Source organism: Furipterus horrens, unplaced genomic scaffold, assembly GCF_987537825.1.
Source record: "Furipterus horrens unplaced genomic scaffold, mFurHor1.1.pri manual_scaffold_3, whole genome shotgun sequence".
Taxonomy (NCBI): domain Eukaryota; kingdom Metazoa; phylum Chordata; class Mammalia; order Chiroptera; family Furipteridae; genus Furipterus; species Furipterus horrens.
In genome coordinates, this window is record NW_028327173.1 from 6,936,535 (window position 1) to 6,964,015 (window position 27,481).

A 27,481-nucleotide genomic window follows, 5' to 3' on the forward strand; every position below is an offset into this window, starting at 1 on the left:
CCACGTGACCCTCCGAGGGCCAGTCACGTGAGACGCAGCTCTCGGGTGGGAGGGGGTTGGCACGGGGGTCCGGAGTGGCAGTAAAAGAGGAAGATGGCGGGGTGCAGGGGGTCCTTGTGCTGTTGCTGCAGGTGGTGCTGCTGCTGCGGCGAGCGGGAGACCCGTACCCCCGAGGAGCTGGTAAGGAGCCGGCCGAGGCGAAGCGGGGATGGGACGGTTGCTAAGGGACGGTGAGAGGCGTTGCCAGAGGTGGGGCCGGGTCGGGCTGAGCCCGCAGGTGCGGACCGCGTTCTGGGCTCTTTCAGAACCTGCCGCTGCTTCCCGTGCCCAAGTCTGGAGTCTTTTTCTCCTAACGCCTCCCTGCAATCTAAGAGGGAATGCAGGCCAGCTCTAATGCATCCCATACATATTTTCTTCCTTTTTTTTCCCATCTGAAAGTATTTTCGGCTGGGCCCTTTCACTGGACCTTGTGTTTATCCTGCACCTGGTTTCATTTCCCCATCCTTTTCTCAGTCTATTCCTAACCCTTTCTGGGTCATTGACAATCCAGCTCTTTCCTGCAAAGCACCCTGGGAAAACTGGAGTTACCGTGTCCACAGATTTGACAGGTCCCTTCTAATTTCGGATTCGACACATTGTCAGATGGAACCTGAATTATTTTTTCCCCCATTAAGCTGGTAATGGCCATCTTTGACGTGTTCTGGGGACAAGACTGGTTATTTGGAGAATGTATCAATAGAAATGAAGAGTTCCCCTGGGTCCCCACCCACATCACCCCCTATCCCAAAAGGTTTTATTTGTGTGTGTGTGTGTGAGGTCTTGTTTTATGATGATAATGGCTCCAGAAGATTTAGAAACTACAACTGATTTCTGATTTCAGTAAACACTTCTGCCTCCTTTCACTTTTAACCATTAAAAGGGTCTTCCTTCCATGGATCTGTTTTTCTAGACCATCCTTGGAGAAACACAGGAGGAGGAAGATGAGATCCTTCCAAGGAAAGACTATGAGGTGAGACTCTTAGATGCTGTCTTGAGTAACAAAAGCAGTCCCTTAAGACTGAAGCATTAGGGTTCCAACCAGAGATGCCCTTTGGCGTTCTGTCCCAGGGTGGAAGTGCGTAAAAGTAACTTCCCTCTGGGAAAGGGGCTGTTTAACAAGCCCTTTTTTTCTCACCTCAGCTGCAAAACAAGGTCCAGGTGTCTCCATGCTTTCATAGATCTATGGCGCCTTAACCTGGATAGAGTATGTGTTTGCCATTAAACTGCTTGCTTTGGGAACTGAAGAGACCCAGAGTCAAAGCTACTGACAGTGTATGCTCATAGCAGTTATGGGCCATGAGACCTTGCTTCTCCTCTGGGACAACTTAGTCCTCAGAAGACTGTTTCCTGCTCAAGCAGCTTCTCTCTGAAATGTTCTTGCCTGTAGTTCCTGGTTTCAGTATGGGACTCGGAGAGTGTGTGTGTTCGTTTAGCAAGGCCAGCACTGTGGGAATGCAACGTAAGGGAATCAGTTCACGGTGACTTTTGAAAACTTCAGAAACCCATGGTTGTGATAGAGACAATTTACAAAAAGAAGCTAGAGAAAAACCTATAATTCTGCTCATTAAAAGATGATGATTACTACTTCATTAAATACCCCCTTTTTATGCTTAAATACGTGCCTTTTTTTAAGTTACAGAAGTGAGATTCTACTGAATACTTTAACCTTTTCTTCTCCCCTCCTGATAACAATGTTTGTATCACTAGCTATTTCTTAATCAAATCTTTAAATAGGGGAAATTTATTGTGCCACAGATGATTTAATCTGACTTTTCTCTTTGATGGGCTGCATGGCGGTAACCGTCCTTTCTTGTTCATCCTTAATTGATTCCTTAGGGTTAATTCCAAGGAGCAAAATTAGTCATGTGTATGTTTAATACTTTAAAGAAAATGTCATGTAGACTTTAAAATTTCAATAGGGCAATAGCATACTCAGACTAGTCTTCTTAATAGTTCATCTTTTGCTGCAGAATGTGGTGTAATTATTATGATTTGTCATGTAGTATGAAAAAAAGTTTAAACTTTTATTACAGTTTTTTTAAAAAATAACTTATTTATTTTTAGAGAGAGGGGAAAGGAGAAAGAGAGGGAGAGAAACATCACTGTGTGGTTGCCTCTCACACGTGTCCCCAACTGGGGACCTGACATGCAACCTAGTCATGTGCTGTGACTGGGAATCGAACCAGCGACACTTGGTTCGCAGGTCAATGCTCGATCCACTGAGCCTCACCAGCCAGGGTTTACATACAGTTTTAAACATACACCAAAATGGACAGAACGGAACCCTGAAACCCCCATACCCAGCACACAGCTTCGGCAGTCATTCCCCTCCCGCCTGACCCGGCTTCCTCTCTGCCCCCACCCACCTCCCTGTGTGCTGAGAGGGAGGGAGTCAGGAGGCTGCATTAGAATTAAATGACAAAGTTGTAGTCAAGGCCTTAAGATAGTGTTCTGAAGAAAACAGAAAAGGTGAGAGTCTTTCCACGTAAAAAGTGCGTTCTTGAGAAAAACCAGTCCTGCATTCTTAACTTCTGGATCGGTCTGAGATGGTGATCTTCCAGGCATCAGGCAGTCTGGATCCTTGATCATTCTATCCCAAGTTCTTCAGAGGCTCATCTAGAGAATTTGTATATAATCTTTAGGCACTGACGTACAAACAAAGTTTCAGAAGTTTTAAGTCCTTGGGCTCATTAAAGTGAAGTAAAGTCTATTTCTTATGTTTCAGCTGATTCTGATTAAAGTAAGTTTGTTAGCTTGGCTGTGATCACTCCATTTTCTTCCTTCACTCTTTCCTCATCCCCCTTCCACGCTATTTTGAAGGAGGTTCTATACGTCACATCATTGCACCCATAAATAATTCAACATGCATTGCTAGATAGTAGGGACTTTTTTTTTTTGGCATAACACCATACCATTTTTACACCTATGAAATCAACAGTAATTCCTAGATGCCAAATATCCACTTTTCCAGTTGTCTTACAAATGTCATATGTATCTTTTAATACTTTGTTTGAGACAGGTTCCAAATAAGGTCCTGACATTGCATCTGTTTGATATATACATGTTACATCTTCTGTCTTTAGGTTCCTCCGTCTTTCTTTTTCCCTTGAAATTGACTCAACAGAATGATTTTAGTATTGCGGAATTTGCCTCTTGCCCCACTGTGTTATAGTTTAATGTACTACTCCAATGGGACTTCTTTTAATGAGTCTGAAAGCATGGTAGCCACTGATGTATTTTCTCATATTTTTAAAATATCTGTTTCCTGTATATATAGTTGAGAGGTTTGCAAGAAATAGTATAAGACGCTCTATATTATATTGCCACCTCACTGAACCTGGTGATATCTTCCTCACTGTTACATTGACACTGTCCCAGCCCTCATCCTGCTCCTGGGAGCTCCCCATGACTTCTCTGCCCGGTGGACCCCCAAGCCTCCTTCACGCCTTCCACTGAGTTGTACTTCCGTTTGTAACGCACTTACTTACTTTCAGTTGATACGCATAGTTATGTAAATTTTATGGGTTCATGTTCTTTCGCGTGGGTCATTGATATTTCTCAGTTAGCCATCTCTTGAGTCAGAGCTTCTTGAGAGCGTTTGCTTTTTGTAAAAACAGATTTAGCCAGGCACTCCATCAGAAAAGCCTGCTCAGACTGTATTTATTAAGGCTCCCCTAGAAAACCTTCTGTTGAAGATCTTTCTAAAATGTGCTGCTCGCCTTCGTAAGAGTTCATCACACATGCCTGACTCTTTGTTTGATAAGCTGGGGGGTCTTACAAGGTATTAGAATCTCCTTTTTGCCGTCCATTCCCATCGATGTTTTGAAGAATAATAATGCCCTGCCTGTCCCGTTGGGAGTTAGATGGTGCCCTTACTAAACAGTAATGTTTTCATGCAGGTCACGGGCTCTTTGGGGTTAGGAAAAGGCACCCCTCAGAGCAGAGGACTTAGAATAAAAGGCCTACCCCTCTGGGCCATAGCAACATCCCTTGCTCAAGGCCCCCTGAAGATGCTTTTTGGGTGAGCACTAGGTGCCCTTCCTGGTTGAATTTGGGCAACACTTTAGCCCCCACTTGCCGCCATGGCCAAGTGCTATTTTGCTCATAACCACAGGCAGCAGCCTTACAGGACACATGTAAAAAAAATTTTTTTTAAGTTGTTAATCTTCCAAACCAAAAAGCAACATATACAGCAGGAATAAAAGGAAGTTAGTCATGGCAAAGGGGAAGTAACAATATCTGATTTTAATAACAAGATCATGTAGTTCATTGGTACATATTTACAGTGTTAGGCTTTCAACTGATTTATAAAAAAAAGAAAAAAGGTTGGTGTTTGAGCGTTGCATTTCTAAATGCCCCTTTAAACAGCTTTATTCAGGGCTAGAGTTGGTATATAATTCATATACTATACAACTTACCCACTTAAAGCGTGCAGTTCAGTGGTATGTTTAGTGTAGTCAGAGCTGTGCAGCCGTCACCAGGTCAATGTTAGAACATTTCCGTCACCTCCCTGCCCCAGGAGCAGTCACTGCCTGTTGCCCTTGGTGCCAGCCCTAGGCATCCACTCACCTGCTTTCTGCCTCGGTAGCTTTGCCTGGGCTGGACATCTGAAGGCCTTTTAAATGTTTGTGGAGTCATAGCCTTATTAGACAAAACCATCAAGCAAATCATTAATTAGCCAGTCATTTCTATAAATACTCGGTATGAGCGACGTTCATTATTTTTTTTCTTGTTCCTAGAATGTGATGTTCACTCACTTGATTAAAATAAATATACTTAATCACTCATGGATGAGTCTAGTTTCCCAGCAGAACTTTTTACTGTGGCTTTTTGTTGTGTAATTAGAAAAAAATAATACTTTTATTAAATATAAAAAAAGATACCATTTCAAACAATACCCAGATGTGAACACCTCCTAAAATACCACCCGAGAGGTAACCACCGTGAACAGTTTTCCCAGATGTTTTTGCTTTATGCGTGCTGACATACAAATAATCTTAATTTTGTATACTCACAATGGGATCGTATCATACCATAGGGTGACGTTTTTACTTTCAGAGTTTGGATTATGATCGCTGTATCAATGACCCTTACCTGGAAGTTTTGGAGACCACGGATAATAAGGTGAGTCCCTTATTGACCTCTCGGGACTGAGCAGACCTTATGATAGCTACTTTACCTTTATGCCTTTGCCCTTTTCACTTTTTTTGTGAGATACCAGCATTTATCCCTTAGACCTTCATCCTGCCACCGAGTACCCACTGGCCCTGCCCCTGCCCCTGCCCCTTAGAGCTCATCATCCTTGCATTGTAAAGCACTCTCCATATCAGACACTGTCTTTGCCATTTTTGCTGCCCATGTGAAATGTACTCTAAAACTCGTTGGCCAAGATGTGTTCCTTTCCTGCTGCCAGTAGAACCCTATAACAAACTGAGTCGTTCTTTTCCTGTGTGAACAGAGAAGTCGCAGGTACGAGGCCGTGAAGTGGATGGTGGTGTTCGCCATTGGGGTCTGCACGGGTCTGGTGAGCAGGCAGGCGTTTGGGGGGGGGGGCGAGGGGTGGCGAGGGTCAGAGGTTAAGCTCGGGCCTGATGAATCAGTTATCATAACAGAGTTGCCTTGCTTGTCTTTTTTCCTTTTTCTTAAAAATTAAGACCCTGACACTACTTTTCATACTGCTCTTTTGCTTTCCCTTTATGAAATGAAAGTGAGCCATCCAACTCTGGGGTTCTTTAAAGCACTCCAAGGTCTGCTCAAGCCCTGTCTCTTATGTAAAGTGTCGTCCTATCGGGTAGATAATGTGGAAGGCAGAGGGCTCAGTGGATGGTGAGGTCACTCTGCAGGGAAAAAGCAAAGTAGTGTGAACAAAACTGTGAACATCATGCCCGTGCCGTTAGCACAGCGGCTGGTAAACAGCACCCAGATGTGAGCACCGTAGGTCTCAGTGAACTTTCTGTGCTGTCCTGGGCTTCTTCCCTGCACGTGGCTCATCTTCTTCAGGAGATAGAGCTGGCGGTCACGGGCAAAGGAATAAACCCGAATGCTCAGAGACCTGGGGTCAACACAGGCACAGATGAATCATCGACAAGAAAAGGTTATGAAACGTTGCCAAAGATTATAGTAGGACAAGGTCTGGAACCATAACCTGGAGAAGAAAAGCTGGAAAAGTCAGCAGGCAGCCAAGATGACACAGGCCAAATCTGACTCTCCATCAGGCAGTGTTTGACTAGGGTGCTGTCTTAGTCCATTCAGGCTTCTGTAACAAAAATCCCATAGGCCGGGGGGCTTGAACATCAGACATGTATTTCTCATGGTTCTGGAGGCTGGATGTTCAAGATTAAGGGCCAAGAGATTAGTGTTTGGTGAGGGCCTGCTTCCTGGTTCATAGATAACCATCTTTTTGCTCTGTCCTCACATGGCAGAAGGGAGCAAGAGAGCTCTTTGGGATCTCTTTTTAATCATGGTAAAATTTGTATATAGATTATACATATTTTAGGTATACTATATTATAATCCAATATTTGTATACACTACATAGTGTTCATTACTGTAAGTTACCATCTGTCACCATATAATTAACTCCCTTCGCCTATTTTGCCCTCCCCCAGCTCCCTCTCCCTCTTGGGGGGGGGTCTCTTTATAAGGGCACTAACCCTCTTCATGAGGGCTCCCCCCTCGTGACCTTACCACTTCTTGAAGGCCCTACCTCCAAATACCATCATATTGAGGTTAGAATTTCAACATGAATTTGGGGTGGGGGACAAGCACAAATAGGCAGCTCATAGTAGGGGTTTATATCTATTCCTAAGCAGCGGTCTGTTTATCAGCTTTCTCTAGAACTGACCCCCACAAGTCTCATGCTTAAGTCTGCGTGATACACCTGTAAAATGTAAACATGTATGTAATATAGCCACGGGGCTGACCACAGTTTTTGTTTTCATGGCACTTGCCAGATTTTCACTGTAGTAAATTCAAAGATCAGGAACATGTCACTGGTTAGGACTGACTGCATTCAGAGGCCTCTCTGGAAACATTTTAATGGATACCAGTGTAGGGCAACATGGGTCGATTTAATTGTCTTACTGAAATTTCAGAGGGTCGGTTTTGCTGTATGTGGTTCTGATTGCAGATTTCCCTGTAAGAAGCATAGCTATTAGCCACCTACTTGTTAGTCTTCCTGCCGCTTTCCCACCAAACTCCCTTGAGCTGCCATTTACCAATACTAGCAACTTTATCTCGCACCCTCGTGTTATGGGAAGGAAGGCTGACTTGCCACCACTTACTACGTTAATATTTAAGAGCTGCTGGCATTGGCGTGAGGGAAGTCTGGAGTTAAAAGCATTAAACCTTTGATTCTGAATCTACGAAATCAAAAGTCTTTCCAGTTCTCCTTTAAGCAGGGACTTAGGAGACCAGAATAGTGGAACGTGAGTGTTTTCTCTTATTTACCAGTAATAAGTCAAAAATAGTGACTTCTATAAAATAGTAATAACCAACATGCAAAACTCATAAACATCTGAGTGCATGTGTCATTCAGTGGTAGCTAAGCTATGCGCTCATCCAACTTAGCATTACTGAAGACACAGTGGTCTTCCCTAGTCCCCCCCTCTTTCTCTGCATCCTTATCCTTCTTTGTTTTACTTCCCTCCTGTCAACATAGCTGTACCTCGCTCGTGCTATTGTTCTTTGGTGGGCAGTGGGGCCAGGCTGAAGTGGGGCTCTCTGGAGAGCCAGAGGGACTGAGGAAGCCCATTCACTCATTGCTGGTTGGTAACAGGCGTGTGTGCCTGGCAGGCGTGCGTGCCCGGCATGTGTGCGTGCCTGGCAGGCATGTGTGCCCGGCAAGCATGTGTGCCCGGCAGGCGTGCGTGCCCAGTGCCCTGGATGCATGGGGAAGGTCTGTGCTTTTGAGGGCAGTGCCTGTGCCCCGCCGGGAGAAGCTGTGTGGCTGACGCTCCCTTACTCTCCACAGGTGGGTCTCTTCGTGGACTTCTTCGTGCGCCTCTTCACCCAGCTGAAGTTCGGAGTGGTGCAGACGTGTATCCTTTCCTCGGCTCTTGGTGTTCCCAGATGTCAGCGGTTTCTGAGTTTGCTTTCTTGTTTAGAAATGTGGTTAACAGTAGACATGATCTATGAAGAGCTATTTATTAGCCATTTTCAGCTTTAAGGTTTTTAATTATTGAAGGACAGAAAAGGAACACTAATAAAACAGTCATATTTGTGGTAAGACGCAAACCACCAAGATGCCTGCTCTTCCCAACCAATCTATAAATTCGAGGTCGTTCCAATGAAAATGCCAATTGGATTTTTCATGGAACTTGAAAATTCTCTTCCTAAATTTGTTTGGAAGAGTGAGTGCCAGAAGGAGTGGAGATGGTTTTGAACCCAGAGGGCAGCCGAGTCCGAGGCTCGTGCTCCCTGTCACCGCTCAGCCAAAAGGAAGGGTCAGGGATTGGAGTAAAACCGCACTTTTATTACTATCAGAGGCCAGCAGTCTGAGAAGGTGGCGGGTAAAAACCCAACACCCGCCTTCCCTGGAGCTTTCAGAAGCAGGTTTATAGAGGGGAGAACGTGGGAACTTGGGAGGGGGCGACTCCAGGGGGAGCACAGACCTGCTGTTTCCCTTGGGAGTGGGGAGGGCAGCTGAAGGGCAGCTCCTCCCCACGCTGGCCCCTTTGTCCCGTGTTATCGCTCCTCTGTTTGCATGAGTTCCTCTCTTCCGTCACCTGGCGTTTATGGCCAGCAAGCTCTGTGTTCTCGGGTCAGGCAGGAGAGGTGTAAACCATCTGCTCCCACTGTCCTTGGTTAGGCGAGGTAAGGGCCTGATGCCCCAGCTGGCTGTAAGCTGCTCTCACTCTCGGGCCCTGTTCAGTCTTATCTGTTTCCGCATTCCACCTGCCGGGGAATTTTCCTCACTTCTCACTGTCCTGCCTCGGTTTTGAGCAACAAGCAGGGAGACTTGCCCTACTAGATGTCAAGGCTTCTATAATTTATCATACAGTAATTGAAAGAGTGTCACGTTGGACACCTAGTTAGACAGTGAAAAGTAGCAGAGAAGCAGAAGCCGGCCTATTCCGGAGGTGTAGTGAATGGCAGAGTCAGTGAGGATCAAATGGATTATTTCATAAAAGATGCAGGAACATTGGTTATCCGTCTGGAAAAAAAGGAAGTTAGATTCCTACTTTGTACTAGAAATTCTTTTCAGATGGATTGAAAATGTCAATAGGCAAAACAAAACTTTAGGAGACTGTATGATGTCAAAAGTAAGGAATCATTTCTTAAAATTCCAGAAGGCACACAGGAAAGGGAAACGATAGAAAACTTGACCACATCAAAGTAAATATCCCAATACAAACAAACCCCAAAACAATGTGAACAGAGCGAATAACTAGTGCGCAGCCTCAGGGAAGTTCCTCACTATGCATTGGAGAGACAGATCATTTGTATGTAGAATATAGGAAGAACTGCAACTCTTAAGAAAAAAAGCCCAGACAGTGCGGTAGGAAACTAGTAAGGCACTCGAACAGGCAGTTCTCAGTAGAGAAAGTTGAATGGCCAATAAATAACCCTGTGGAAACATGCTCACCTCGCCACTGACCAGGGAAATGGAAATTTAAAGCTGCACCTTCCCATGACTCATGAATTCCTCTCCCAGCTGTGGACCTTAGACATGTACGAGGATGTTTATTGCAGGTTGTGATTGCAAAAGGTTGGAATCACACCAAATGGGAAAGTGGATAAATTATGGAATGTCCATATAATACAATTTTGTGCAGAAGTTAAAATGAATGAACCAGAACTGTGTATGTGCACATCACTAATTCTCCAAAACCTAACATCAACTGAGAAGAAGGAAGTTGGAGTATGTGCCTAAAATACAATACTATTATTTTAATTTTAGAAACATATGGAACAAGTACAGATTCATCTGAAAATACACAAGTGCTAACCTGAAACTAAAAGGCCAAGTGAGAAGCAACAAGCATTTATTTGAGATTCAGCGGGCAGCCACTTGGGAAGCCGTGATTGAGGCAGAAGCCCAAATTGCGTTGCAGTTAGGAGGTGAAGGCAAGAGGTATCTATGGGGAGGGACCGGAGAACAAAGGCCAGAATAGGAGGAAGACATTTCTCGGGGTGTTAGAAGGCTAGGGAGGGAATTTCTGTGGGTGCAGATACGCTGACATAAGCGAGGCTAATGCTAGTCACAGTGTCTGCTTTATTGTTCTGCTCGCAAACAGTTGTTAGAAAACAGCTGCCGTAGGCCCAGTCCAAAGGTTCACGCCCCAGTTCTAACTCTGGCACTTCCTCTGGGATGGCGGCGCCACTCCACTTCCAAGTGGCTTTCTATGGCTGCACAGAGGAAAGGGCACACAGGAATTTCATGTTGGTGCTTTCTCCCAGGGAAGAGAGGGACAGAAACATCAAGTTTTTAAAACTCATTTTTTAAATTTTATTTTTAGAGAGAGGGAGAGAAACATCGGCGTGTGCGGGAAACAGGGACTGGTTCCCTCTCGTTTGCGCAGGGGACGTGGCTGCAACCCAGTCACGTGCCCTGGCTGGGAATCAAACTGGCGGCCTTTCATGTTGCAGGATGATGCCCAACCCACTGAGCCACACCGGTCAGGGCAAGGTTTTTTTTTTATTTTTATTTTTTTTTAATGGCACTTAATGTTTTATTTTTTAAAAAATATCTGGAGCAAATATGGTATCACATTGAAATTTATTAAAGCCAGGGCTGGGAGGGTACAGGTGATGATTCCTTCCTGTAATGTTTGAAACATTTCATAATGCAAACGGTGTCTAGTTTTTCTTGCTTATACACGGAGACGAGGAGAACAGGAGGAGGTGCAGTAAGCGCAGGTCAGAGGAGCAGAAGCCGCCCCATTTCAGGTGTTTGCAGGGACGTCCTTGCTGGCGAGCAGGTTTCCTTAACCCGCTGCCCGCAGCCGTGGAGCAGTGCAGCCAGAAAGGGTGCCTTGCTCTGTCCCTCCTCGAACTCTTGGGTTTCAACTTGATCTTTGTCTTCCTGGGGAGCCTTCTCGTCCTGATTGAGGTGAGGGGTTGTGGGTGCTGCCTTTCTGTTCCGGGGTTTTGGGTCCTACACTCCTTATCGGCATTGCCATTGCTGGAGGGCCAGAGAACTGGATTAGACTTGCAATGTAGATTCCTGCAGAAAGCGGCCTCTCGTTCACCTAGAAATGTTTCTGAAAGTAAAGGTTTTTAGCCTCTGGTGAGATTAAAGAGGAAACATCCAGATTAGGAGGGCAGTTCTCTGCCTTGGGGAGCACATTAGGCTACCCCGGGGAGCTTCAAAAATGACTGGTACCCAGGCCCCAGCTCAAATGAATGAAATTACGATCTCCAGAAGTGGGGTGTCTGCATGAATTATCAGAAGGCTCCCCAGGTGATGCTGAGTCACCGGAACTTGTTAGGAATACACATCCTCCCATTCACCCTCAGACCTACTGAGTCAGAAACCCAGGGTGGGGCCAGGGACCTGTGTATCCCCAGGCCCGCCAGGTGATGCCGATGCTAAGGAAGGAATCAGGCGTCCCCCTCTATGGCACTTGCTGAGAGGGTCGGCCATGGAGCTGATGGATCTGAGTGTATGGGTGTCCGTCCCCTTCCACCAGCCCGTGGCGGCGGGTTCTGGGATACCCGAGATCAAATGCTATCTGAATGGGGTGAAGGTGCCCGGAATCGTACGTCTCCGAACCCTGCTCTGCAAAGCCTTCGGTGTGCTGTTCAGCGTGGCTGGAGGTAAGGAGGGTCTTTATGACTTTTCCCTTCAAGTTCAGGGGTATAGATGACAAGAGGCATTATTTATGTAAACGAAGTAGACTTGGATTGGCGGGCCTGCTCTCAAAGGGATCTCTGCACTTTCTGTTGACGGCTTATTCTTTTTAATGCAGATGCTGTTAGTAAGTTACGGTTCAGTTTTGAAGTAGACCAACCACCTAGGTGGTCTAAGGAGTTGGCTTTTAGCAAAGTCAGTGAGCTTTTTGCATAAACAGCTGGATAATATTTTAGGCTTTGTGGGCCAAGAGGCAAAATGGAAAATATTATTTAGGTACTTAAACTTACATAACCATTTAAAACATATCCAGATAAGAATGTAAAGATTATTCTTTGCTCTCCAGCTGTACAAAAAAACAGCCCAGCAAGCCCGTTTGACCCACAGGCTGGAGTTTGCTGGTGCTCAATTCAGAGTTTAGAGCATTTTCTCTTATTTCATGGGAATTTGACTCGCTCTTCTGTTAGGCAGTCATGTGACCATCTGTTTCATAGTTCCCAAGGGGAAGGTTTACGCAGCAGGGGTCTCTCGAGCTGGCGGGGGTTCTGTGCTGACTGACGGCCTCCCTTCTTCACCTGTTCCCAGGGCTCTTCGTGGGGAAGGAAGGCCCCATGATCCACAGCGGGGCTGTGGTGGGCGCTGGCCTCCCTCAGGTAAGCGCTGGCGGGCTGGGGGGGTGAGGCTCTTTACAGCGGTCTCCCGGGCAGGGGCGTTCCGGCATTCAGTTTGGAAAAAACCCACTGGGAGCGCCCTAACGTGGCTTTGCCATCGGATGCCAGTTGGGGTTGAGGTGGAAACTATGTGGCCTGTCTCCCGGGAAAGTGTGTAATTGGACTTCAAAGTTTGTTTCTTCTTCTTCTGTTGATTCTAGAGATGGGGGGAAGCGAGGGAGAGAAATGTCAATGGGTTGCCTCTTGTGTGCACCCCGACTGGGGACTGAACCCGCAACCCAGCCGTGTTCCCTGACTAGGAATCAAACCTGTGACCTGTCGGTGTGCAGGATGACACCCAACCAACTGAGCCACACCAGCCAGGGCATGTACCTCAAAGTTTCAGCAGGGCCCTGCTGAGTCCTAGGATCAGAAATGGGACGCAAGAAAGTGTTCAGATGAAAGTCACCCGGCGCCCCCACAGCCATTGCCCGGCAGCGCCGCGCAAGGCGGTTTGGTGGGTCAGCCCCGCGCTGCCGAATCCCCGGGTGCCAGAAGCACAGTTCCGGCGGCTCGGGCACCGGGCTGAGCTGTGCGCACCTGAGGCAGCGCGGGGCCAGTAGCAGCTCAGGGTGGGGAGCTGGCTCAGGGCTCCGGAGCTCCCGTCCGCACGGGCTGGTCCAGATTCCAGCTGCAGGTCGCAGGCGCCTCGCTCCCAGTGGTCTGTCCCTTGCGGACGCGTTCTGGGGGGGCAGTGATTGGCAGTGAGTGGTCGAAGCAGAGGAGGGAGGACTGCCTGGTCCACAGCCCCTCCTGCCCTCTGGCTTGCTGCCGCCTCGTCGTCACATGCAGCCCCGGCTCCCAGCAGTGGGCGCGGGGGCTGGGCCCCCCCGGGAGCAGCCCCTGAGCGAGGCTCGCTTTAGCCTCTGCAGCAGCTTTCATTTCCTCCAGACCCTTCGCTCGGCTGTTTCCTTCCCCGTTTTCTTTCTCACTTGTTGACTGTGTGCAAAATGTACTTTCTGAAGATGGTAGACATCTAGGGGCAGGAAAGGAAGTTCCTCCCAAGGATACCTTCTTTTTCCTCGGGCTGCTGTCCGGGACTCCCCCTTCTGGCAGCACATCTGCCCGGGGGCGCTCTCAAGGCGCAGGCGCTCCCCCAGGGCCCTGCAGGTTCGGCCCTGACTTTGTTCCCTCTCATTCCAGTTCCAGAGCATCTCCTTCCGGAAGATCCAGATTAACTTCCCCTATTTCCGAAGTGACAGGTATGGAAAGGTTAGGAATTGGATTTTCTTTTTTTGGCTTCTTTTTAAATTTTAATTAAATTTAGTAGGGTGACATTTACTGGCCCTCAGACCCGGTACTCGCTCTGGCCGGCTCATCGTCTCCCCTGCTGGGCAGGCTGCATGCGAACCCTGGTGTCCGAGAGGAGGTGGGCTTTGAGCTACTGCCCTGAAAATAAGCAGCAGGGGCCTGGCTGGTCTCCGGGCTTCTGCTTTGTCGTGCCCTGAGGCCTGGAGGCGTCCCAGGCAAACAGGCGTACTCGCGAGGGTGTGGTTCATATTCCAAAGCAATGTCCTTGCCCCGCCGCCCTTCTGGGCTGGAAGGCGCTCTCTCGGTGCCTTTTTGCCCTGTGGGACTTGTATGTATTAAACTGCCCAGCGCACTAGGCCCTTGGAATTGGGCCCCAGGTCAGAGTTGTGGTCCCCCTTCCCGTCTTGGTATTCCTGCAAGTTACTGTCACCTGCTTCTCTGCGTGTAACCAGGACCTGGACATTTTCGTGGAGCTGTGGCTTTCGGGGTGGAGGAGCTGGGGAGAGCGTGGCTCTGTGGGGGCTGAGCTGGGGCTGAGATGCCGTGTTCCGGGGGCGCCTCCACTGGGAGGAACTCGGGCTGTTGCCCAGGCCGCTTCTCCGGAGGCCGGCCCTCACGCCCTGCCCTCACGGGCCCGAGACAAAATGTCGGTGGGGAAGGAAGGGAAAACTGCCCCTGCAGCCTGAGGGCTCTCTCTCCAATTCACCGCCTGGCTCTTCTCTCCTCAGAGACAAGCGGGACTTCGTGTCCGCAGGGGCAGCCGCCGGCGTCGCCGCAGCTTTCGGGGCTCCCATCGGGGGCACCCTGTTCAGTCTGGAGGAGGGTGCATCCTTTTGGAACCAAGGGCTCACGTGGAAAGTGGTGAGGAGGACCTTCAGGGAAAACCTCCTGAGTAGAACCACGTGTGCAGATGTAAGCTGGACACTGTCTCCCTCGACACCTGTCGCTGTGATGAGACCCGCAGGTTCACGCGTTGGACGCTCCTTTGCCTTAGACACCCATCAGTGCTGAGTCCCATTCATGCCCGCACATTCCCCACATCGGACTGCGTCCTCCTCTCTCGCTGAGCCCCCCAACGGGGAGAGGCGGTACTGGCATGGTCGTCAGGCAGGCAGGGCAGAGCCCGGGCTCGAACCCCCGTCTCCTGCCTTAGAGTAGCGTGTTCGTCCTCTCCCGGTTACTGTTCCTTTGTGGCCCAAAAGCTGGTGCGTAATTGGCTCTAAAGAAACAGGCTCTCACAACAGGCTGTTGAAACGAAAGCTTCCTGTAGCCTGTCGTACAGCTGTTCCCACTGGGGGTGCCTCTCCTGCAGTGCTCATGGGGCCCCCGTATCAGACCCGGAGTTGGCAGGTTTCTGGGCAGAGCAGGGGGTTTGTGCAGAGCGTCAGGGAGAAAGTAGGCCTGGCCACCGCTGAATGGTCTTGTTCTTGTCGCCTGGCCCTAGCTCTTTTGTTCCATGTCGGCCACCTTCACCCTCAATTTCTTCCGCTCTGGGATTCAGTTTGGAAGTTGGGGCTCCTTCCAGCTCCCCGGACTGCTGAGCTTTGGCGAGTTTAAGGTATGTGCTGTCCTTTCCCCCAGAATCCCTCACTGGACCTGTGACAGCTGCTCTCAGTGAAGTGGCAGAGAGAGGGGCTCGGGAGGGCAGGTGCGGCATCTGGTGGGGTCTCTGCCCGCTAGTGCCCTGTGCGTGCCCGCTGCCCGCTGTGCGCAGGACCCCAGCACCACGCGGCTCGCAGGGAGATGGCAGCCTCGCCCCTGTGTCTGTCTGCTCTGTTCCCGTCCCTCCCTGTCTCACAGGCACTGTGGTTTTTCTCTCTCCCTCCCGCGCCCTTCTCTCAGTGCTCTGACTCTGATAAAAAATGTCATCTCTGGACAGCTACGGATTTGGGTTTCTTCGTCATGATGGGGGTCATCGGGGGCCTTCTGGGAGCCACATTCAACTGTCTGAATAAGAGGCTGGCAAAGTACCGTATGCGGAACGTGCACCCGAAACCTAAGCTCGTCAGGTACTGGAGCAGTCGCCCCCCCCGACCTGCCATGGCTCCCCACGCCTGGTGGGTTCCGGGCCATCTCTCCCAAGGGGGGAGATCGTGGGCACAGAGCCTGCCGCCCATGCCGGCTGTGATTTCACCCCTAAGACCGGGATGATAGACGGGGTCCTACACCTGCTGTGTTTGTCAGGCCAGAAGGCTGAGTCAGAGCTTAGTCTATGTCAGAGTTGCTGGCTGACACCCAGCCCCTCCTGGCTTGTCACTAGGACACTTGACAAAGTCAGAAGGTCAATGAGACTCACCTCTGGGGCCGAAAATGAAAGGCCATCTTGTTCCTTGGAGAGAAACAAGACCCACTCTTTACGTAGAAATTGCTGGAATATGTGCTGACTGACGGGGCCACTGTGCACGCTCTGGGGAACGAGGGCTGGGGTTGGCGGGGCTGTGTGTTCGCGTTCCCAAGACCGGGATGAGTTTCCGTCGCCTCCTCACAGCTCTCCTTTGCTTCCTAGAGTCTTAGAGAGCCTCCTGGTGTCTCTGGTGACCACCGTGGTGGTGTTTGTGGCCTCGATGGTGCTGGGAGAGTGCCGGCCGGTGTCCTCGGGTCAGGTCGGAAACGACTCACTCCCGCTCCAGGTAACCCCGTGCAGCTCCTGCCTCCATCCTGCGTCCGCTAGAAGGACCGGAAATGTATGACGAGCCTCTGTTCAGACCTGCTGAACGTGCTGGGTCCGTCACTCCACGCCCGATCAGATTGCTGGGAGAGGAGTGTGTGGTAGCAGCTTCTCACATACGGGAGCCCGTGAATAATCCTGGTCATCATAGAGAGGCCTCCTGTCTCTCTCAAACAAGACTAACTGGAAGCAGAAGCTCGGGAAGGGGACAGTCTGCTTCTTCTTAAAGCCCAGTTCACACCAGAAATGTGCCACCAGCCTTATCTCCCCGCCCCTGCCCCCACCCCCGCCCCATGAGTTACCCCGAGCTGGGAGGAAGGAGTGTCCGCCTCAGGGCAAAGGCAGCCCTGGTTCTTCACTGTGGTGCGGTCCCTTACTGGCCTGCCTCCTGTTTGCATTTCCCCTTTTCCCTTCTTAGGAATGAGTGGTATTTTCCAGAACTTTCCCTGAAGGAGCAGGGGCAGTGAGGCAGGGACTGGCACTTACTCTGCCCTGCGTCTTTGGGGCCAACCTGGAGGTGGGTCTGAGCTGACCGCTCAGCTGTGTGGTTCTGGCCTGTAGGGTGGAGCCTGGGGGGTGCTGTCTAAGTACCTGTCTTCTTGTAGCCCCTGGGTGGCCACCGAGTGCCCCAGCACCCCTCTGGCGCCTTTGTCTTGGATGGCTTTTTCTTCAGTGTCCCCAGGACCAGTCCATGAACAGCTAGAACGCTGTAGATCAGGGTAGGCAAACTACAGCCCACGGGCCAAATGTGGCCCTTGGCCACTTGTTTCTCTGTAGCCCCCAAGCTGAGACTGGTTCCTACATTTTTAAAGAGGTGAAAGGCTAAGAAGAATATGCAACAGGAGTTATATGTGGCCTGCCCTGGCTGGTGTGGCTCAGTGGGTTGAGCACCGGCCTGTGAACCGAAGGGTCACCAGTTCGATTCCCCGTCAGGGCACAGGTCTAGGTTGTGGGCCACGTCCCAGTTGGTGGCTTGCAAGAGGCAGCCAATAGAAGTGTCTCTCACACATTGATGTTTCTTTCCCTCTCTTTCTCCCTCTCTTTCCCTCTCTTTCTCCCTCTCTTTCTCTCTTTCTAAAAAAGAAAAGAAACTATGTGGACTGCAAAGGCTTAAAATATTTACTATCTGACTCTATGGAAAAATTTTGCTGCCCTGTTACTAGTGATTCCCAAGGTGACCACCTCACTACCAGACCAGTATTTTCTAAAATGTGTTCTAAGGAACATTGATTTATGTGATTCAAAAACAAATGGGAAGGATTCTGTGGTCAAATGGCTTACCCAGAATTAAATACTTTTCTTTAATGCAAGGCTTTGTAGGGCCCTTAAAATTCCAGTAGGAGTTATAAACATTTAGAATGTCTATTGTGCCAGATATTCCACTAAGCACTTTACATACATGATCTCATATAATCCTTACCACTACCGTGTTGGCTAGGGTTTTTATCCCCATTTTACAGGTGGGAAAATTGGGGCAAAGTGAGGTCTTAACCAAGATCGCTCAGCTAGTAACATATACCATGAGGCAGGAATCGTTCCCATTTTATAGATGAGGAAACTGAAGCGCCATAGAATGAAGTACCTTTCCTAAGGTCACAAGAGAGTATCACATCCGTCTGATTATGGGGCCTGTGCTCTGCTTCTAGGGGACACACTGACTTCCAACAAGTGCTCTGGTGCTTCTCAGTGCGGTGACTCTTTCCTGGGAACCTTCAGGGCTGGCGTTCCTCCAGGCGCAGTTTGGAAAATACCGCATGTGCTGATTATTGCATCGTCTCAGCTTGTCCCCTGGTCCCTCTTCTACCCACATTTCTCCTTTGCCAGCGCCTCCCTACCACGTTCCACCAACAGGGGCCACTGTGCAACTTCCCACAGGCGCGCCCCCCCCCCCGCCCCCCCAGCTGTATTGCCCAGCCAGGCCCACCTGGTTAGACAAACCCACCACCTAGCATTGTTCCAGTGTCCACATGAGGACACCTCTACAGTGTTATCAGTAGCATTGAATCCAGGACAAGTTCACATCTTTAATGAGCTTTGCAATAAGACTTTCTGTTTGTATGCCCCTCCCCCGAATTATCATACACCATCAGATAGAAAACGAGACCTTTCATAACCCAAATACCCTTGCCCTGTAAGGAGTTAGGCAGTACCAGAGTTTCATCTTCCTACGCAAAATGAGGGAGCCAACGAGAGGTCCGAATGTGGAGAAATAATCTCTTCCCAGTCGGGTTTTTGTTCAGCCAGTTGGAGCCTAGGGGAGAGGAGGCAGCCAGGAGCGCCTTGTCTGCATCAGGCCTCCTGTGGAGGTGGTTTTGCTTCTGCGGCAAATTCAGGATGGAGGCTTTTTCCATTTGGAACCAAAGTTGGGGCATTAGGTCAGCTGTACCCTGGACGCTTCTCCACAAACCTGTCAACTCCTGGTCACTTGTCTGTCACCTGCCTCATCTTCCCCTCGTCCCTGGCGTCTTGGGCCCGGCTTCAGTGAGTATTGCACACAATGTCAGCACTGGGAGAAGAAGTCAGGCCAAAGCCCCACTGAGTCGTAACTGGTTACATTTTCATGGTGAATGTCCATGAAGGAGCACATCCTGGTTCATCACTCAGTGCAAGGAATGCAGTAGCAGTTGGCTGCTCTTGGGTCCAGATCTGTTCTTTTACTGCCTGTTTAATTTACCGGAAAAGCTTAAATGCCAGATGATTTCAACCTTGTGGGGACCTCCTGCTTGAAGAATCGAGTGCCCCACTCAGGTGTACTGATGTTTTACTGATCTCGTGCTGACTTTGCTTTCTGTTTCTCAGGTCACGTCAGAGGATGTAAATTCAAGTATCAAGACCTTTTTCTGTCCCAATGAGACCTACAATGACATGGCCACACTCTTCTTCAATCCGCAGGAGTCTGCTATCCTTCAGCTCTTCCACCAGGATGGTGCGTTCCTGTGTACCGCCCCGCCCTCCTTATTCCTGGGTGGTGGTTTTTTACTACAGAGAACAAATAATAATTATTCCTCTGCCTCTCTATTGGCCCTGAGACTCAGCCAGGCTTGCCCCTAATTCTGAGCAAGAACAGGACTTTTCCTTTGTAATACCAACCCAGACAAGATTGGCATTTCTGCCTCCTGTGTTGGAGGGGACTGGTTGGGGTATGGAAGGACCTGGTAGGAGCCAAGGCTGACCGGTGGGCCTTGGCAGGCATCTGGGAGTGTGACTCATGTCTGTCCTTGCCTTACAGGTACCTTTAGCCCCATCACTTTGGCTCTGTTCTTCGTCCTCTATTTCTTGCTTGCATGTTGGACTTACGGCGTTTCTGTTCCAAGTGGCCTCTTTGTGCCTTCTCTCCTGTGTGGAGCTGCTTTTGGACGTTTAGTTGCCAATGTCCTCAAAAGGTACCGTGTGTGTGTGTGTGTTCCTGAGTGTGCACATGCGTACATAGATGCACAGGTGCATGAACTGTGGCCCCTGTCCCTCCCCCCAGCATGCTTCTAAGCCACGTTCTCGTTTTCTTTCCTCGTCAGCTACATTGGATTGGGCCACATCTATTCGGGGACCTTTGCCCTGATTGGTGCTGCAGCTTTCTTGGGCGGGGTTGTCCGTATGACCATCAGTCTCACAGTCATCCTGCTCGAATCCACCAATGAGATCACATACGGGCTCCCCATTATGATTACTTTGATGGTGAGCACTCCCCTTCTGGCCTATTTCAGGTTCAGGGCCAAGTTCACCCCACAGCAGTCCTTTTCTAAGTCTTTACTTTGTGTTTCAGGTGGCCAAGTGGACAGGAGACTTTTTCAATAAGGGCATTTACGATATCCACGTGGGCCTGCGAGGAGTGCCGCTTCTGGAATGGGAGACAGAGGCCGAAATGGACAAGTGAGGCCATGATGTCCCTTCATGTCCCATTTTCAGAAATTGTAAATTCTAGGCCCCAAGGAATATTTGTTTTAGGGTAGGAAATGGTTATTTAGATTCTTGGGTTGGAATTAAGTGAATAGTAAATAACAGAAAGTCATTATAACACCAAGCATGATTTTTCCTGAACATGTGTAGGGACATGGGACAGCTTGGGGTGGCCAAGAGCTGGGACAAGGCAGGGGACAAAGGGGCGGGGTGGTTGCTATGGTGTTCTGGTTAAATAGGAAGTGAGCGCTCTGCATAAGGTCTGTGTTAAGAGTGAATGTTTAAGGATCTGCTGAGCCCTATTTAAGAACTAGCCTGCCTCACATGTGCATAATGGAATCCCGTACCATCAGCGGTGATTATTCTGGGCACAATCACCAAATTACCCATCAGCCCACAAAAGTTTGGGCCTCCTATGTCTGGGTTATCACACAAGGCCCTTGTAGTCTAACATAGGGGTCAGTAAACTTCTGTGAAGGGGCCGATAGTAAACATTGTCAGCTCTCCGGCCTGCTGGTCTCTGTCAGTTACCCAGTTACCTTTGTTGTGCCCAAGAAGCTGTAGACAGTGTGTAAACGACACAGGTAGGGACCTGACCTGTGGGCCACAGTTGCCATCCCTGGTCTAAAGGGGCACCCAAACACTTTTTTTTTTTTAAACTCCAGTGGTAGAATTAGTAAGTCAGTGGTGATAACGTGGAATGTGCCATGTGGTGCTGAGGGCATGGCCAGTCGGTCCCCTGGGCAAGCAGATAGGGTTGTGGTGAGGGGGCTTTGCATATTGAGCCAGGGATGAGTAGAGGTCCAGCAGTTTGACAAAGCAGGGAAGGGGGTTCCAGGCATGGGGACGGGCCTGTGCGGAGGAGATGGTTTAGGAGAGGCACACCGGGTGGCCCTGGTGGCGGGAGAACCAGTACAGCCCGTCACGGCTTGCTCCCGTGGTGCCGTGGGCTCCAGTGTGAGGCTGATGGCTCCCCTCCCTCCCCAGGCTGAGAGCCAGTGACATCATGGAGCCCAACCTGACCTATGTGTACCCACACACGCGCATTCAGTCTCTGGTCAGCATCCTGCGCACCACGGTCCACCATGCCTTCCCAGTGGTCACCGAGAACCGCGGCAACGAGAAGGAGTTCATGAAGGGCAACCAGCTCATCAGTAACAACATCAAATTCAAGGTAAGAGACACAGCCCGAGTGGGCAGGTGGGTGACGTGGTAAGTGGCTCCTAGCACTCCCACTGACTGGCGCCGGCCACACCTGGCCGAGGGGGTGCCTCTTAGGGAAATCGGCACTCCTCATCTTGTGTGACAGGGAGTATAGACCCGACAGCGGGTATGGACTTCGTTAGGCCATCAGGACGGATTTGTTTTTAATCAGCCTTCAGGCTTCATTATTTACGGCGCGCTGGTTGTATCCAGGAGGCTTCGGGGCGGCCACCAGCAGAAACGCACTTCCGCCTCCTTGAAAAGGAAAAATCTATTGGAAGCTACCAGACCCACAGGAAGGCGGAGAGCCAGGGTGGTTGCTCAGGGCACACAGCAGTTAGTGGACACTCTTTGGGTGACCAGGAGGCCTCCGAGCTGGCTGTTCTCCGCCCTTGGGGTGCTCCCAGTTTGAAACCCAGGCAGAGGCAGTCCCATTGCCTCGCCTGGGCCGTGCGCCCACCCCTTGGCTCTGGGGGCTGGGAGGGGCGGGGAAGGACAGTCCCCCAAGATGTGATGTGAGAGAGGGGTTGTTCCCACATCACTGGAGGACTGAGGTGCTCCCCCCGAATCAGGAGCAGGGGTGCTGGGCCAGCAGAAGCCGCGGGGCCTGCAGTCAGCCCTGTGGCTCCGAGAAGCTCCTGGGAGTCGCTGCAGAGGTGCTTGCGGGTCTGTCGGCCTGTGCTCTGGACCGTCACTGTCACCCAGGCCTTCACACCGAGCAGATGCTGTCGGTGTGCCCGCGTGCGGCCATGCACGGCCCCCCGGCAGAAACCTCCACCATCGTCCCTCCCCCCGCCCACAGAAGTCCAGCATCCTCACCCGAGCTGGCGAGCAGCGCAGGCGCAGCCAGTCCATGAAGTCCTACCCGTCGAGTGAGCTGCGCAACATGTGTGACGAGCACGTGACCTCGGAGGAGCCAGCCGAGAAGGAGGACCTCCTGCAGCAGATGCTCGAGCGGAGGTGAGAGCACAGCTCCCCGCAGGGCGCGCCCGTGTGCACGCATGCGTGCCCCACCTGCTGCCCGCGGGGGTCCGGAGGGGTCGCCCCTCAGCCCGGCTGTCTGCAGATCTGGGGAAGGGACGGGGACGTGGATGAGACGCAGCTCTGCTGAGGGTATACGAGGCAGTTTCTGGTTTTTGTATAACAGATACACTCCCTACCCCAACCTATACCCTGACCAGTCCCCAAGTGAAGACTGGACCATGGAGGAACGCTTCCGCCCCCTGACCTTCCACGGCCTGATCCTTCGGTCGCAGCTTGTCACCCTGCTCGTCCGAGGAGTTTGCTATTCTGAGAGTCAGTCGGTAAGTCTGTCCTGTCCACATGCGGATCGTGGCAGGCACGAGGCAGGAATTCGGCCCTCCACCTCAGGGCGGGGAGAGGGGAGGAGATGCTTGGAGTCATGCGCCAGCGGGCGGCTGTCCAGGGGCGCATGCTGCCCCACGGTCCCCTCTGCACCAGTCGCTGTCCTCCAGGTGACACTGAGCAGGGGGTGTGAGGCCCCCCGTCATTCTCCACCTAGACTCTGCAGCTGTCCTCAGGTGTCCTTCTGCTGGCCTGAGGCTTTTAATGTAATTTCTACGTTATAGGTACTGCTACGCATGAACTTCCTTATACGCATTATCAAAAGAAATACCATTCTTCCCACAGACTCACCTGTAGTCTCTTTTTCTCTTTCATCTGGATTTTGTAGAGATAAGCAGGGTGGGGTGTGCTGCTTGTAGTGGTCCCTAGCGACCTGAGCCCCGCTCTCCCTCACACACGTCATCCCTTTAGATCGAGCCTGGAAAAGCAGCCTGAAAGGGTTGTGAGAGGCCTAGTTTTCGGACAGACTCTCCTGATTCAGGCCTCATCCGTAGGAGGTCAGCTGAGGTCACTTGTGGTCCAGCTGGCTCACGGGGGAGAGCAGCTAACGCGGGGCAGGGCAGGGAGGGCCGAGGGTGGAGAGGCTGGGTCTTGAGGCTGTGGTCTCTGGGGAGGCCTGGCTGGAAGTGGGGTAGAGGGGACAAGGACGCTGGAGGCGTGAAGTGGGCCAGATCGCAGAGGCCTCTGCCACACGCAGCGCTGGCACGAGATGGCCTGATACAGGGAGTCGTGGGGGACGGAGAAAGCGCGTCAGCCCCCACAGCTGCTAGTAGCTGTACTTTTCTCATTTAAACTTCAGAATGCCCCATGTCCGTTTCACAGGTGAAGGAAGGGAAGTTCAGAAGAGTCAGGGTTAGAGTGACACAGCTGGGAACAGGCTGGGGACCTGCCCTGGATCAGTGTCGCACCCCAAAGCAGCTGTTCTGTCTGCCTCGCTCTTGGGGGACTGGGGGGCTGGGCAGATACGGACAGGAAGGGGGAGGGGGTTCTAGGTGGGACCCTGCCCGTCGCTGCACTCAGTGCAAGGAGAGTGTCTTGGTTGGGGTTGCAGAGCGCCAGCCAGCCGCGCCTTTCCTACGCCGAGATGGCCGAGGATTACCCACGGTACCCCGACATCCACGACCTGGACCTGACGCTGCTGAACCCGCGGATGATTGTGGTGAGAAGGGCTGACCCTCAGGGCCGGGCCAGGAGGGCCCGCTGCTGGTCTGTGCTGGTTTGCACCTCGTCCTGTTTGGGGCAGAACTGGCCACAGGTAACCTGAGCTGCCTTTCTCCTGCAGGATGTCACCCCGTACATGAACCCGTCCCCCTTCACGGTTTCCCCGAACACCAGCGTCTCCCAAGTGTTCAACCTGTTCCGCACAATGGGGCTGCGGCACCTGCCGGTGGTGAACGCCGTGGGGGAGGTGAGTCAGCCGCGCCGGCCTCGTCCACCCTCCCGCCTTCCGGAAGGGACCCTCTGACCGCAGCGCTGCGTGGGAGTCGGGGCTTCTCAACCCGGAGGATGGGCGGAACCTGGCAGGGAGGGTTCTAGACTGAAAGCTCCTCTGAGACCCACCCACGCGGAGTGAGGAGGGAGTGGGCCGCGGGGCCTGCGCTAGCGTCACACTTGACCCCTTGGCCGTGTTTCTAACGTGCCGTCTCCAGCGTGGCCAGCAGGTGTCGCCGGTGGCGCTGTGGCCTGGAAAAGCCTCCTCCCGGAGAGGGGGGTGGGGGGTGGGGTGCCGGTTCCCCGCCTGTTATGGGCATTTACAGCACAAACGAGAGAATTGCAAGCAAAATACCTGGAGAGTTTCATAAAGGATACAACACCTAGTATTCAGTAATTATTGCTGCAGGCTTTTCCATTTTTTTCTTACCACATATTGTTTCATGGTAGAAAAATAAGGAAGTATAGGTAAGCAAAGAAAAAGAAAAACCAAACCCCTGTCTCTACAGATCCATGTTCATTTTCAGTTTATCTTTTTTCTCTGCATCTAGAAAGAGGTTTCATATTCCAAGTTTTAAGGAAAATGGTAGCGCTGTTTGTACTGTTTCGTCGTCGGCAGCCGTCCGTCTCGAGAGACGATGGTGTAGCTTCTTAAGAGTCTATCTGCACCGCCGAGAATGGCTGTGCAGTCCGACTCGGGAGTGACACGGTATCTGTCTCCTCCCGTGTTGAATCGACATCTTGTGATGACGCTGAAGCTACAGAGCCTGGGCAGGGTGATATGGAGGGTCTGCTGTTGCCCATGCAGCAGACCCCCCCCTCTCTTCGCAGCTGAAGGGTCCAAGGGAAAGACGGAGTCAATACAGCTTGGCTTCAGGTGCGCCGCAGGAGTTGCCGGTGTTGACTACAACGTCAAACCGCCTTAGGGACTCCGGCTCCGGATTTTCTGTCGGGGTTTACTCCCTTAGCCTTTCCCCTGAAGAGGTATGCCGCAAGGCAGCGGAGGTTTTTTGGAGTCAGAGTTTTCCTTCTCTGATGTGCCCCGACTGGAAGATCGAACCAGCGACACTTAGCTCGCGGGCCGACGCTCAATCCACTGAGCCAAACCAAACTGTTTAATGCCCTGATATTTTGCTTGATCTGTTGAAAGTGACTCCATCGCAGAAGCCCTCCCGTCAGACTCAGTGGCTCCCCAGCGCCGCTCTGGGGCCCGCAGCCCCTCGCTGACGCGCCCTCTGCTGGAGCGTCAGTTAAATGTCACTGTGGTGCTCGCCTTTCGGCGGCTTCCCACACGCGGGGCTGAGTCGCCCTCCAGAGGGCGGCACGTCTCGCTCTGACGCGGCTGTTGCGGTGAATCAGACCGCGCCCCGAAACAGCCGCACCGACAGGCCGACAGTCGGTGGTGCGGGGTGCCCACCTCAGCGGCAGGGTGTCCCTGCAGTGGCTGTGAAAAATGGCCGCTCAGGGAAAACCCGGTCCCTCTGCCCGCCCACGCTCTCCTGTCGCCAGGTGTGCGGGGCCCCCGCCCACCAAGCACTTCCCTGAGCCTCTGGGCCCCGACTGACACTGTCCGCCTGCGGAGAGCGCCAGACCCCGCGGGCTAAGGGCTCAGTCCATGAGGCTGTGCCTCCAGCCCCCCCTTCCGATGGCAGCCGGAAGTCCCAGCTGTCACCTGGGTTTCTGACCTGGCTGTTAGTCAGGTTTCCATGGCCCCCGATCACAGAACTCAGGAAAAGAGTCTACTGACCAGATGACCAGTTTATTATAAAAGGATGCAACTCGGCCACAGCCTGATAGAAGAGACGCGCAGGGCAGAGTGAGGAAGGGGCGCCAAGCTCCCGTGCCCCCTCTGGCCTGCCTGCACCAGCACCTACGCGTCCGCCAGCCTGGCCGTCCCCCGAGCCCTGTAGTTCAGGGACTTCAGTGGAGGCTTTATTACGTGCGTGGTTGGTTACTTCATTGGCACTGGTAACTGATTCAACCTCCAGCCTCCCCCACCCCAGGTAGGGGCTTGGGGCTGGGAGTGCTAATCCTCCAGTCATGTGGTCGGTTCCCCTGGCAGCCGGCCTCCATCCTTAGGGGCTTTCTAAAAGTGACGTCAACATAAACTCAGGTATGGTTGAAAGGGTTTGTTATGAAAAACAAAAGACACCTTTATTCACCCTTTGAGTGCCAACATTGCTGGGAGCGACACTGACAAATCTTCCCAAAAGTGTCAGCGTGGCTCCCAGCGACACTTTTTTCGATGGCTATAAATGTAAATAACAATGGAATAATCGTATTTTATGTTTTCTCTTTTGTACCTCAGATTATATATTGATATAACTTTTTCTCATGTTGATCCAAATTTCGAATTACGCATGGCACTCAAAGGGTTAACTCTTACCACTTAGGAAAGTCTGAGAGTTCTAATACCTTCATGCAGAAACGTGGACAAAGAACAAATATGTACTCGTCTGATTATAAATCAATATGGCAGTGACTCGGTGGTTCTGAAGATGGTATTTACGAGCTGTAGGGTCACAGCCGCACGGAGCCTTCACCAGGCTCTGCCTCGTCGCACGTCCGAGCGCGGGCTGGGGGCAGCGGGAACAGGGAGGCTGGCAGCGTGTGCTCTGCCTAAATACCCGTGCGAATTCAGGTTCCAGCTGCCTGGCTACAACGTGTTTTGAAGCTCAGTTTGCCCCGTGGGCCTTCAGTTTATGAGCCCTAGCTATCTGTGTATCTCGTCCCATCTAGAAATCAGGTTGACTTTGAAGTGAGGACCCTGATTCTGTGGTCACATCTGTTCTCCTCCGGCTCTCATGACAGACCGGGCGAGCCCTGTTCACTCACGGCCTTGCCCACCGGGTTTGACTCTGCAGGTGACTCCGATCTTTCTCTCCTTGTCCTAGATCGTTGGGATCATCACCCGGCACAACCTGACACGCGAGTTTCTGCAGGCCCGACTGCGGCAGCACTGCCAGACCATCTGAGGGCCCCACTCGGGGCCTTGTGCCGCCGCGGGGCCAGCCGCCCTCTCCCGGGGCTCCCTGGGGAGGCCGCCACGGCCGGCGGGGGCTGCTCCAGGGCTCGGTACGTCCGCAGTCGCCCACTCACTCCGAAAGCCTGCAGTCATCGAACGCTT

The 27,481-nt window shown here is 51.5% G+C and overlaps 1 protein-coding gene across 1 annotated transcript; it reads left to right on the forward strand.

The window, feature by feature from the left end:
• The first annotated feature begins 44 nt into the window (after positions 1-44).
• CLCN6 (Cl-/H+ antiporter 6) lies at positions 45-27,349 on the forward strand. The gene is made up of 23 exons (XM_090268609.1): positions 45-180; positions 950-1,009; positions 5,098-5,163; positions 5,498-5,563; positions 8,011-8,077; positions 10,985-11,091; positions 11,672-11,798; positions 12,418-12,485; positions 13,686-13,744; positions 14,522-14,654; positions 15,238-15,351; positions 15,636-15,802; positions 16,300-16,423; positions 19,261-19,387; positions 19,691-19,844; positions 19,974-20,133; positions 20,222-20,328; positions 21,343-21,529; positions 22,361-22,518; positions 22,706-22,862; positions 23,975-24,082; positions 24,206-24,331; positions 27,249-27,349. The coding sequence occupies exons 1-23, from the start codon at positions 94-96 to the stop codon at positions 27,327-27,329; spliced, it is 2,610 nt and encodes an 869-aa protein (XP_090124735.1). The 5' UTR covers positions 45-93; the 3' UTR covers positions 27,330-27,349.
• The last annotated feature ends 132 nt before the right edge of the window (positions 27,350-27,481 follow it).

Excerpts from the sequence above, each read along its gene's own strand:
- CLCN6 (XM_090268609.1), top strand. The coding sequence starts at position 94 with ATGGCGGGGTGCAGGGGGTCCTTGTGCTGTTGCTGCAGGTGGTGCTGC. Across the intron at positions 8,078-10,984 it reads GTTCGGAGTGGTGCAGACGT|CCGTGGAGCAGTGCAGCCAG; the intron begins GTATCCTTTCCT and ends CGCTGCCCGCAG. Across the intron at positions 24,332-27,248 it reads TGGTGAACGCCGTGGGGGAG|ATCGTTGGGATCATCACCCG; the intron begins GTGAGTCAGCCG and ends TCCTTGTCCTAG.